This window comes from Budorcas taxicolor, chromosome 4 (assembly GCF_023091745.1).
Source record: "Budorcas taxicolor isolate Tak-1 chromosome 4, Takin1.1, whole genome shotgun sequence".
In the NCBI taxonomy this organism is placed as follows: Eukaryota; Metazoa; Chordata; class Mammalia; order Artiodactyla; family Bovidae; genus Budorcas; species Budorcas taxicolor.
In genome coordinates, this window is record NC_068913.1 from 111,856,929 (window position 1) to 111,869,654 (window position 12,726).

General features: G+C 38.8%; 1 protein-coding gene across 1 annotated transcript in view; it reads left to right on the forward strand.

Moving 5' to 3' along the window:
* CNTNAP2 (contactin associated protein 2) overlaps positions 1-12,726 on the forward strand; it is a 1,656,810-nt gene that overhangs the window by 562,116 nt on the left and 1,081,968 nt on the right. The window contains exon 9 of the mRNA XM_052638430.1: positions 3,548-3,697. Coding sequence (XP_052494390.1) covers positions 3,548-3,697 — 150 coding nt within the window. The remainder of the gene's footprint in view (positions 1-3,547; positions 3,698-12,726) is intronic.

Sequence of the window (12,726 nt, forward strand, 5' to 3'; positions counted from 1 at the left end):
CTGAGTTCTCAGTAGTGGTAAAAACTTGTTCAAGTGCAGAAGGTCTAGATTAGGATCTCAGCCCAACAAACTGACAAAAGATAGCATGTTCAAGATCATTGATTGATCCACTCATTATAACATGAAGGGGGTGAGCACACAGTTCTGTTTGCTGAGTTTCACAAAGTATAGAGATGATGTAAATGAATACTCCTGGGCTTACTTTAATATGCCTTGGGGAAACAGTGCTAGTAGAATTTGCTTCTCAAACATACAAAATTCCCATTCATATTGCATTTTAAGGGGAAAAAAACATCAATGTCAGAAAATACTGAAAGACATGTAGTCGTGGGATCTTCCATTACAACAAAAATCAGATAACGTAAATGTTAAAAATTAGCAGATGAAGCTGGATGGTGTCTCGGTTTATTTGCAACTCGGATGCTGTATGAAACTAAGGTACCCCAGGAGCTGAGCTCCCTCCAGGCTGGTGGCGAATGGAAGTGTCTGTGTGTCTGGTGTAAGAGAGCTCTGATCATGGATGCAGAGAGTCTACATGCCATGTTTAATTGTTGCTTTTCTTTGCTTGTTTGTTTGCTGTTTATAAGAAATCAGTCTCTGGAGCTAGGTATGTCTGAGTTCTAGTTCCTAGTTCTGCCATTTACCGTGTATAGAATGCCTAAACATTGTTATGTTCAGGTCTCCCACCTACTTATTGGGGATAGTAATTTTTTAAAAAGTTATTTTGGGGGAATACGGTTTTGAACTGTTACTATTAATCATCAAGAGGTATGCCTCAGCAATCTGATAGGAATGGGCCCCAAATATAATAAACCAAAAGTCAAGAGTTGTTCTTTAATAACATGTGGTTATAGAGAAATTTTAAGCTGTAGCAAATTTTCTTTTGAGCAATGAGTCATTTTTCAGTGGGCCAAAAATGACCCATTGCTCAAAGGAAAATATGTTGCTTCTTAAAATTTCTCTTTAACTATGTTATTAAAAAAAAAACACACACACACACACACTCTTGATCATTAACATTAACAGTTCAAAACAGTAATTGGAATTAAAATGAATAGAAATCACTGTTGGAGCTCAGAAGCAGCAGTGGGTGCTATCAATAAGGCAGCTTTTTTCTGAGATCCAATTTCTCTAGTGATTAAATTTCTTGAAAAAAAATAATCTTTTAATTTTAATCTGATAGAATAATAGACCTTTTGGTCATGAACAGTTAAACTTATGATTTTCCATTTATAAGTTAACTTTATGATGAAGAAGTTTTCATGAGAATTTTTTAGAAACGCTTTCTGGTCTACAGTTTAGAACAGAAAGCCCAGTTGCCTAAGATAGCTTGTAAATGACTTTCTTTGGATGTATTATTATTTAGGATGAAAGATTTATAACATTACTGTGCTTGGGACCTATACCCTCAAAATATGTTTCAAAGCAGGGTTCATCACACTATAGAGGCCAAAACAAAATCAAAGCCATACAGTTCTGTGGCTAATTAACTTTAACCCCAGTTTTATGCTTTAATGGAAAATGTTATGGTGAAGTTATCCTTGTCCATGGATCAGTTCTGTGCGGGAACCCAAAAGCAACCTAAACAGAAAAGGAATTGTTTCAGTTAACACTACTACTTGTCTGGCAGCTAACTGGCTTCCCTTTTAGAATAAGACTGTATATTTACATAATAATTTCAGAGTGCAAAAAACCTTTATCTATGTAATTGTTTATATTATAGATTTCATAATTTGAAAATTATTTAGTATTCATTATTTTGGGGCTGGGTTTTCTGTCTTCCTCCATTGAAATAAAATGTGCTCAATAAGTATTACTAAGTTAAAATTTGAAAATCCTAAAAAAAAAAAAATACCTGAGGGGATGATTATTTGCAATAATATTTACTAGTACAATGTTGGTTAATACCACAGATATGTGACTATCTTCAAGCCCCAAGAGGCCTTCCGTTTTTTTCTTTAAAATGGCATTTTTATTTAATATTGTACACCAATCATTTGTTTAGGCTTTATTCTGTAAAGGAAAATGATGCCTCGGTAAACAGTTTAGGTTTTGTGGATCATACAGTCTCTGAAGCAATTGTTTAACTCTGTAGAAAGACAATATACATACCAGGTGAGTTTGGCTATATTCCAGTAGATTTTATTGTGGACTCGAACACTTGAATTTTATATGATTTTCACATGTAATTTAATATTGTTATTCTTTTCATTTATTTTCAACATTTTAAAATGTGAGAACTATTTTTAGCTCCCAGGCTGTACAGAAACAGATGGTAGCAGGCAGTATTTGGCCTGTAAGCTTTGGTTTTCAGACCTCTGATCAGAGGCTTGGAGTCCTCGTTGCTTCATCGATTTTCTCTCATTCCGTTTTTGGATACTTTTCTATGCTAGGCTTGTCTTTCTTTTGTGAGGCTGAAGTGCACCTTCAATAACTTCTACCCTATGGATTCTAGATTAAGCTGTCTGGAGCAGTCTAGAACACACTACCTTCCCTTTGCATAGGCCTTTGTAAGGTGAAAGAAAGCCGCTATGACTCAGATTTCTGTGTGTCTTAGTATTCCTTGTACTATTTCCAGGTACTTTTGTTCAAAGGCTGTTCTCTTGTCTTTGCTCCTTAATTTTGTAATTATTCTTTGTAAAATGAATACAAACTGAACAGTATCTTTTAGTTATTTTCTAATGGAGAACTAAATGGATTTTGTTTTTAAAGATCTTTGTACTAAGCAAGAGTGAAATGTGATTGTTAAGGAGTTCATTTATATAGTTGGTGTCTAGTTAAATATAGCCTAATTCATTATAATGATATCTTATTTGTAAATGATTAGATAATCCTGGTATCATTTATCATACCTATTAGTGGTCAGTTAGCACAAATAACTGCTGTAGGGGAGGAAGACTTGTCCTTTATTCCCTTCTAGGTTCTTTGGCTGGTTTAACAATTAAATTGAAATAGATTAGCAGGGAAACAAGTATAATTTCATATGTATGGTGCTCACAGAAAACTCAAAGAAGTAACCAGTGTAGACAGATTTTATACCTTTTCAGACAAAGATTAAAAAAAAATCTGTGAAGAACTGACAAAAATTTAGGCTTGGGGTAGCAAATTAAGAAGAATAAGGATTGTTTATGCAGCCTTCTCAGCTCTAACTTCCCTCTTCCTGGTGATAAGGAAGCCTGTTACCCTCCTAGTATTTTTTTACATGAAAGACTTACTTTTTGCTTTCAGGGAGACAAAGAGGGTGTCAGAGTATTCTTATTGTTGTGGCTGTTTCTTAAGTAACTTTTTTTTCAAAATAATCAATATGCTGAAATGGCATTTTCTGGGATGGCATGTTCTATTTTCCTTCACAGCTAGGCCCTATTTGGTCCAGTGGAGGAGACAATGATTTATAATATTAAAGAAATGTGAGATATTAATTGTAGTTACACTTAATTTTTCTAGATCAAAATATATCAATTTTTATTTGCAAAGCTCTGTTGCTATTAAAAATTATTTAAAACCAAATAATCTTTAACAAAATGGTCTTTCCTCTTGTATTTAACAGGTTCTGGGTTGAATGATGGCCAGTGGCATGAGGTCCGTTTCCTAGCTAAGGAGAATTTTGCTGTTCTCACTATCGATGGAGATGAAGCCTCAGCAGTTCGAACTAACAGTCCTCTTCAAGTTAAAACTGGCGAAAAGTACTTTTTTGGAGGTAGGACTACCATTTTTTTTTATTGGCTAACTAATGCATTGCTAAAAATGGAGTTTCAATGAAGTTTGATTATGAAGTATTTGTGTTGATTCGGTGGGCTCCATAGATCTCAGGTAAAAGCAGACAAATTCTGTAATCCCACTGAACTAAAAGGAGTAGTAAATTTATTATTTCTTCATGATAATATTAACATGCTGTCAACATTTTCTTCTAGTGCCAATATTCTAAGTATAAAGCATGGGATTCTGAATCCCTTCATTCTTAAAATATTGTTCTTAAGAATCATGTCCTTGGATTATATATTGCTTATCTGTTGCTGTGTTACTAATTACTCCAAACCTTAGTAATTAGTTTAATGTTTGGCTTAAAAGAACAAACATGTAATATTATCTCACAGTTTCTCTAGATTGCAAATTCAGAAATGATTCAGCTCTTCTGAGCTTGTACTCAAGTTGTTGGCCATGGCTATATTATATGAAGTTTTAACTGGGCTGGAGGGTCTGCGTCCAAGAAAGTACACTCACTTGGCTCACCGTTTGTGCTGGCTGTTTCTCTAAGTATGAGAATAAGCCTACTTGAGAACAGTCATCTTGTTTACCTTGTTTCTTGCTGTATCCCCCAAGGTCCTATAGAAATTCCTGGAATATAGTAGATGACCAATAAATGTTGGTAAACAAATCAGCAAACTGAAAAATAATTGAGGCAAACATTTTATTCGTAATTATCTAAAAGAATAGAAGCTTAAGAGCTATACTGACTTGCAGTATAGCTTGCAGTACAGCTTCCAGACTTAAACTGAGTCTGTAGCCAGCCACAGAATTCAAGACCTGGGACTCCTGCACCAGGGTATTTCTCCCCTCTCCATCACAAGGTGATAACGAGTGACAACTCAGAGATAGAAGTCTTGAACTAGACCCCCGCTTCTTTAATCTTCCATGGCTGTTCACTGGGAGTTCGAGCTACATGTTTTTTAAGTCTCTCAATAAATATTTGATGAGCAGATGAAAGCCAGACAAGATGTCTTATGAGTGAATAAACTGGACTTACTGATGTGAAAAAAAAGTAACCCAAGAGCTAAACTGTTTTTTTTTCCCAAATCATATTTAACATGATGGGCTTTTGGCTAACAATTTTCATTGCTGTCAGAAAGTGGATCACAATAGTCAGCTGGAAAGCTATTGATAATCCTGATTCATCCAAACGACAGTGGAATATCTTTGGCCATGAATGACCTTGCTGAATGCTTAAGGCAAGTGTTGATCTATTTCCATCTAGATGGGTAGGCAAAAAGCTATAAGGCAAATTTATGGCATAGAGTTGATAGGATATGAGGGCTTTATAGTGTTCTATTTACTATTGCTTTCCTGATTCTGGTTTTCACACCCGGCAGGCAGGATCATATTTCCTCCCTCTTGGGTCTTTGGTCTACCATTGAGAAATACTGTGAGCAAATGATCATGACGCTTCTTTGGTTATATCTTCATTGTCTAAATCCTCAGAGCATAGGAGAATCACTAGAGGAACTTGTCACAATCCAGATTCTCGGGCCCCATTCCTAGAAGTTCAGAATGCAGGATGCTAAGAAATTGAAGAATTCTGAACTTAAGGTGATTCTGAAGCAAGGTGTCTGAGGAACAGAACTCTAGGTCTAACTTAGACAATTTGCATGAGTATTAGATTCTTTTTTATATTTATTTATTTTTAATTGATTGATGATTGCTGTTCAGTATTGGTTTATCTCTACCATACAGCAACATGAATTAGCCATAGGAATACATATGTCCCCTCCATCTCAAACCTCCTTCCCACCTTCTACCCTTTCCTACCCTTCTGAGTTGTTACAGAGCCCCAGTTTGAGTTCCCTGGGTCATACAGCAAATTTCCCCTGGCTATCTATTTCACATAGGGTAGTGTGTATGCTTCCCTGCTCCATTCATCTCTATATTCTTTTTGAAAAACAACATCAGCCACTGACAAGTGAGATGGGTAGGAAATAGCTACTCTCAGAAAGTTTTTCCACCGTGGAACAGTGAAAGGAAGCCCCAGTCAGGGTCTGGCACACATATTGTTGTCGCTGTTTAGTTGCTAACTCGTGTCTGATTATTTTGCAAACCTGTGGACTGTAGCCTGCCAGGGTCCTCTGTCCATGGGATTTTCGAGGCAAGAATACTAGAGAGGGTTGCCGTTTCCCTCTCCAGGAGATCGTCCCAACCCAGGAATTGAACCTATGTCTCCTACATTGGCAGGCGGATTATCTACAGCTGAGCCACCAGGGAAGCCCCTGGTGCCCATATAGACATTTATTTTAAAAGAACAACACTGTTAATGCAAACTCCTTTGTCAGGCCCCTGAAGTCCTCACCTTCTGACTTGCCTTCTCTTGAATAAACTGTCCTCTTCGGGCAGCTGTAGCAATATTTTAGAGGCAGAATTCAGCTACACTCAGAGCCCATGGCAGACAACAGAAAGCTCCTAAGCTAATAGTTGGCACATATTCACTGATCCAGAATCTAGGACCATCTCCGCAGCTTCGGGCCACAGACCTCACTGGAGTCTTATCCCACTTCCACACAGTGAAAGATGTTTTGCCAAAGTACATATCCTTAATATCTTTAATTTCACCACTGAGATCTCTTTCCTAACATTAACCTATCACTTATGCTAATTGACAAACCACCATTTTTACAAATAAAAACTCAACTCGACTTTCAGAAACCGATGACAGAAATAGTTAGCAGCAATCCTGGAGCAGTCACGTCTGGAGTGGCTGCAGTGTTTTTGAGAGCATGCTCATGACCACCTCTGGCATGTGGCTGCCTGATTAGAATGCTAGCTGCCTCGGTAACTTAAAACACGCACACACAACTTCATGCTGTCTGTGCTGAAAATTTAAAGTAGCAGATATTGTAACGATGATGTCTTAAGGAATATTAGTCCAGTGGAAAGGAGAATTGACTTTGTTCTACAATGGAAGCTTTGAATCATACACACCTCATTTGGAGCCATGGCTTCACTTAGTTTATAGGTCATTTTAACAATTTATCTTACCTTCTTTATCTATTAAAATGCAATAGAATCTGTTCTGTGAACATTACACAGCATCATCTGTTAAATACAAGGTCTGACCCCAGGGAATGCTAAATGCTGACTGCCTTTCTAATTCACCTGGGGTCTTTTTTAAACTCACTCAATACAGCCCTTTCCAAGGAAAATTTCAGATTTCAGATCATGTGTTTATCTCAGGTCTCTTACCAACTGCTTGACTACTCAAAGCATTTTTTCCTCCTTAGTCAGTAAAAATCAAATTGCCTTCCTGCTGGGTGAAAGCCTTAAGTGAAGGCATCCTGCCCTTAAACATGTCCACAGTTTGCTTAATTTGAAGTTAAGTCCTATCTACGCAGCTGCTTCTGCCACTAGAGGATGTCAGAACCCCCCAGCGTGGAGCTCTCTGTCTCCACGCCTGCTCCCTGCTCGTCCTAGGAAAGCTCTTAGTTCTCCTCCGGAACACTCTCCATCAGACGTTTAAGCTCAGAGAATTATCTTGCCTTGTTCTTTCTTGGGAATAAACAGAAAAAGAAAGATTATTCATTTGGGATGTTTCCTCAAAGAAAGTTAGTTTAACTGATTTAGCTTTTTTCTCTGTCTGCTAGCTTGAATTCCTTTTCAGAACACTTCATTAATTTTAATAATCAAAAGAATTATAAACAAAATAATTCAACTTATTATTGACTGCTTACCTGATAACTGGCTTTCTGATACAGGCCAAGGCTCATGGTCATGAGAGAGTAGAAAGATTTTTAAATTCAAAAACTTCTTTTTTTAGGTTTGGTATTTTGATTATCCCTGTGTTTTAATTTGAAAGGAAATGAAGCCAAAGGAGCCGGGGGGTCCAAGAGGAGATATAAGAAAGTTCCACAGATAATCTATTCGGAAAGGGAGTTCTAAGGAACACGTTGATGGTGGCAGCTCTCAAAAGTATCAGACCAGGTGAAAGTGGCAAGAGAGAAGCGGGGAGGGATGGGATTGGGGGCTGGCTGGAGTCTGATTGGAATAGAATTAATAAAGTGTAATGAAAGGGCACATTCCCTCCCAGTTACAAATCTAAGCTCATTAGTGTGTATATATATATATATATATATATATATATATATGTACACAAATGCATGCGTGCTAAGTCACTTAGGTCATATCTAACTCTTTGGAATCCTGTGGACTGTAGCCCACCAGGCTCCTCTGGCCATGGGATTCTCCTGACAAGAATACTGGATGGGTTGCCATGCTCTCCTCCAGGGGATCTTCCTGACCCAAGGATCAAACAGACAAATCTCCTCTGTCTGCTGCATGCGGGCAGGTTCTTTACCACTGGTGCCACCTGGGAAGCCCCATGCATATAACCTTTTACTCCTCATTGAAATAGAGCATGAATTCTAAGTAGCTATTAGGCTGATATGTAAATATGTTACCCACCAGGGTTCTTAGACGCCTTAGTCAGGAGAAATTGATCAGACGCCAAATAGGAAATTCAGGCAAGGTTTTATGGGAGTCCCTGCTGCGTCAGGTCGGAGTTAGGAAAAAACAATAGGCTCTTTTGCTGGCTTGCTTATGGAAGTGAGGCAAGCTGTTTCCTTGAGGGGAGAGGGTAGGGGTGTGTCCAGGGGTCAGGGCGAGAGGTGGCTCTGGTGTTTTGCCCACCCCTTTGGTGGTGGCAAGTGCAGGGGACATGTGCAGTTCCCTGCCTTTGCTCCAAAATTCTGTTTTTCTTCCAACACCCTGTTTTGCTCTCAGCTCTTCAGAAGTGGTAGGGTGTTTTGTTTTGTTTTGTTTTGTCTTTTTGTGTCTTCTTGTCATAAATTTGCCCTAACTGCAATGCACAGAGTAATTTTTAGTCCCTAATAGTTTCTTTGTATTGTGTTCCTCAAGCAGACCTTAGTCCAGATGTGAGCATTGCAGCACTGCAACAAAGTGTCCCAGGCTGCAGGGCTTAGCCTGTCTCAAATATAAACCTACATAAAGCAGTTCTCACTGAAGCAAATGAAAGGGTTGTTTCCAGTTCTGCTGTTCACTGGCTGTTATTATGGGAAAATACCACCAGCCGCACACACTTTTGAGTGTCTAAATGTTTCCTAAATGATCTGCTAGTCACTCAGTCATACCCAACTCTTTGCGACCTCACGGAGTATAGCCTTCCAGGCTCCTCTGTCCATGGAATTCTCCAGGCAAGGATACTGGAGTGGGTTGCCATTTTGTTCTCCAGGGGATCCTCCCAACCCAGTGATCAAACCTGGGTCTCTCGCATTGCAGGCAGATTCTTTACCTTACCATCTGTGCCACCGGGGAAGTCCTCAGTGATCTGAAACATACCACAACTTAGTCATGAAAGGCTTCCCACATGGTTTCTCAGGAATTCCCAGGTTGACCCGTCTGTCACCAGACTGTGTGCAGGACCATTCTGTTGAGGGTCCAGTTTTCCTTCCTGTGAGAGGCCAACTGTTGTTGCACCTATGAGAAAATCTATTGTTTGGAGGTGTATTTTCTAGCCCCTTTTTGCTACTTTCCCCAAGAAATGGAGGAAGAACTGTTTTATCAAATGATATGATATATTGGGGGTGGGGAGGGTCTTCCAAGGTCGCTCAGTGGTAAAGAATCCTCCTACCAAGAGAGGATATGCAGAAGACTCAGGTTCAATCCCTGGGTCAGGAGGATCCCCTGGAGGAGGAAATGGCAACCCACTCCAGTATTCTTGCCTGGAGAACCCCATGGACAGAGGAGCCTGGCGGGCTGCAGTCTGTGGGGTTATAAAGAGTCAGGCACAACTGAGCATGTGTACATGCACAGGTTAGATGATGTTCTTTTCAGTAGTCAGGAAAGTGAATCTTAACCTTCTTTGTATTAAGTTTCCAAGTCTACTTATAATGAAGTTCAAACTGGATGGCTTAAAATAGCAGAACTTTATTCCCTCACAGTTTTGGAGGCTAGAAGTCTGAAGCCATGGTTCAGTAGAGCCCAAGGATCAGCCGGGCCTGATTTTCTCTAAAGGCTCCAGGGAGGAGTATTTTTTTGGCTTCTCCTACCTTCTAGGAATTTCAGGCAATCCTTGGTTTCTCTTGGTCTTGTGGGTGCATTGTTTCAATCCCTGCCTCCATCTTTAACAAACCACTACTCACTGTTTCTCTGTGTCCAGGTTCCCCTCTTCTTTTAAGGACACTGGTCATCAGACTGGGGCTCTATTAGGTGACCGTTACTGCCCCATTTAACTTGATTACATCTGCAAGGACCCTATTTCCCCATGGACAGCAGAGCCTGGCAAGCTAGAGTCAATGGGGTTGCAAAGAGTCAGACACGACTGAGCAACTAAGCACATAGAATTTTAAGGAAATCAATAGAAAATATTTCTGAACAAATTCCCTGACCACACTAAGTTATGGTGAGTGAGAACTCATCTCTGTTAAATGTTAGAAAGCTTTGTGCAAATAAAACAAAACAGAAGTGCAAATGATATGAAAAGCAATTGTTGTTTTGTAAGTGTATCCCATGTGCAAGAAATAATTAGAGAGGATAAGAGCATACAGTTTAGACCTTGTAATAATCAGGATTCTCCAGAGAAACAGACAATAGAACATAACAATATGAATTTTATATATATATAATGTCTGAGAGGGAGAGAGAAGATTTATTATAGGAATAGGCTCCCAGGGTTATGGAGACCAGAAGTCTCACAATCCAATGTCTGCAAGCTAGAGAACCAGGAATATGATTGTGTAATTCATTAGAGTCCAGAGACCTGAGACCCTGGGGATCCAGTGGTTTAACTCCTAGTCTCAAAGGCTGATGGTATAAGTCCCACAGTCTAATCCAACATCCAAGGGCAGGAAAATATAGATATCTCAGGTCAAAAAAAGAGAGAGAGATTTTGCCCTTCCTCTGTCTTTTTGTCCTATTGGGCTCTCAACAGACTATATGATGTCCACTTTGATGAGAGCCATCATCCATACTTAGTCTGCTGATTCCAATGCTAATCTCTTTTGGAGACACCCTCACAGACACACCCAGAAATAATGTTTTACCAGTTATCTGGCCATCCCTTAACCCACTCAAGTTGACACATAAAAGTAACTATCACAGACTTGGAGTTAGCAAACTCTTGGGGCAGGACCATATGTAAAGACAAGGTGCAAGGTGATGGGGGGTGGGGGCAGGGAGAGTTTACCCACTCTGCTTAGCTGACCTGGAAGTTTTCAGAAATATAGGAATTTGGAATTTGACATTGATTTGTAGTATGATGAGAGCTATCACTACCAACGAAATGAAGACAGTAGACTCTGGCTGTAGATAATACTCATGCTGGAAATAAAACAGTCACACACATACAAAAGAGGACCATGAAAAGAAGATGAATTCCTGCAGTTTTTTCATTCCTCATTAGAGTTTAAATGACCTTGCCAAAATTGCACATATTTAAGACGAAGTTGTCATCCTAATGGCATGCTGTACTGGTCTTGGAATTTTGTATAATGTGTATCTACCGAGCCGTAAAATAGAAGTGTAGAATCATAAAGATATCATAAAGTGTTCCCATAGAGTTGTTTATCTTAAAACAACCAGGAAAATTCGGAAGAACATGCTTGACACCCATCGCTATGTATCTGGTCTCTTCCTGGAGTAAGGCAATTCCTATCTTTGAAATATAAATACTGGGTACCTGTGCTGTTTTGCACATTAAGTGTTTTCACAAGAAATGCCTTCAAAGAAAACATATGTGATATTACTTTGGGAATTGAAATCCTTCAACTTTGTTATTAGATCAATGTTCAATTTTCTCTTAACTAGTTGAAATAATAGTAAATCTTCTCTTTTTCTGGCCTGCTTCTCCAAATCCTTGGTTATCTTTAAGGACTTTCTTTCCAAAGATGCATTTATCTTTCTGTTATATAACAGGGTTCTACATTTATTCATTTATACCTAAAGAGACCATGGAGTCCTTCATATAACTCAGGTTTATGCTAGATGCTGGTGACCTATTGATACAATAAGGAGACAGAATCTCTAGCCTCATGGGATTTATAATTTTTGCTCTCATATTACTATGTGTCTCTTTATAAAGTTATCATTTTACTTTATTTGTACAATTCTCTTGTTAATGTATACCTACTCTAAGCCCTATCTGTTTTGCTCTTAAGATCTGTTTTGCTCTTAAGACCTTTCAACTGATTGGATGAGGGTTACATCGTCAAGGATCATCTATTTCATTTAAAGTCAGTTGAATGTGGATGTTACATCACATTTGCAAAACACCTTCACAATAGCACCTAGATGAGCATTTGATCGAATAACTGGGTATTAATGGCAACGCACTCCAGTGTTCTTGCCTGGGGAATCCTGTGGACAGAGGAGCCTGGTGGGCTGCTGTCCATAGGGTCGCATAGAGTCAGACACGACTGAAGCAACTTAGCAGCAGTAGAGTCTATCTGTGTTGGCAAAACTATCACAAAGTACTTTTATGTGTCCTGAATTCTAGACTTGAGGCATCAAATAAAAATTTAATCAGATGTCTGGTTTAATGTACAGATAAAAGAATACAAGAAACACCTTTTGCAATTTTCTGATTATGATTTCTAAGTCTTCTACATGAATATTGTTCTATTTTGTCTCATTTTATGCTTTCTAATGTTATAGCTCTTATTCCCTCTCTTTTCAATGATTTTACTAAGATAAAATTTACATATGCTAAAATCCACGTTTTCAAGTGTACAGTTCCATGAATTTATATGGTAGTTAGCCATCAGCACAGTCTAGCTTTTAAATCATTTCCCCAATCGTACCTCAAATTTCGCTTCTGTCCCCTTGCAGTCAATTCTCACTGCTAACCTGTCCCGGGCAAGCACTGTTCTGTTTCTTTGTCCCTATAACATTTTTTTTGGTCATTGTTGATTTTTGGTTTGCTTTTTGACTCTTCTCTGGTTTACTCTTCTCCTTGGAGACTTTACCCTTGTCTCACCTCCTGCAGGAGGACAGCCAGACCCTCTCCTTTCC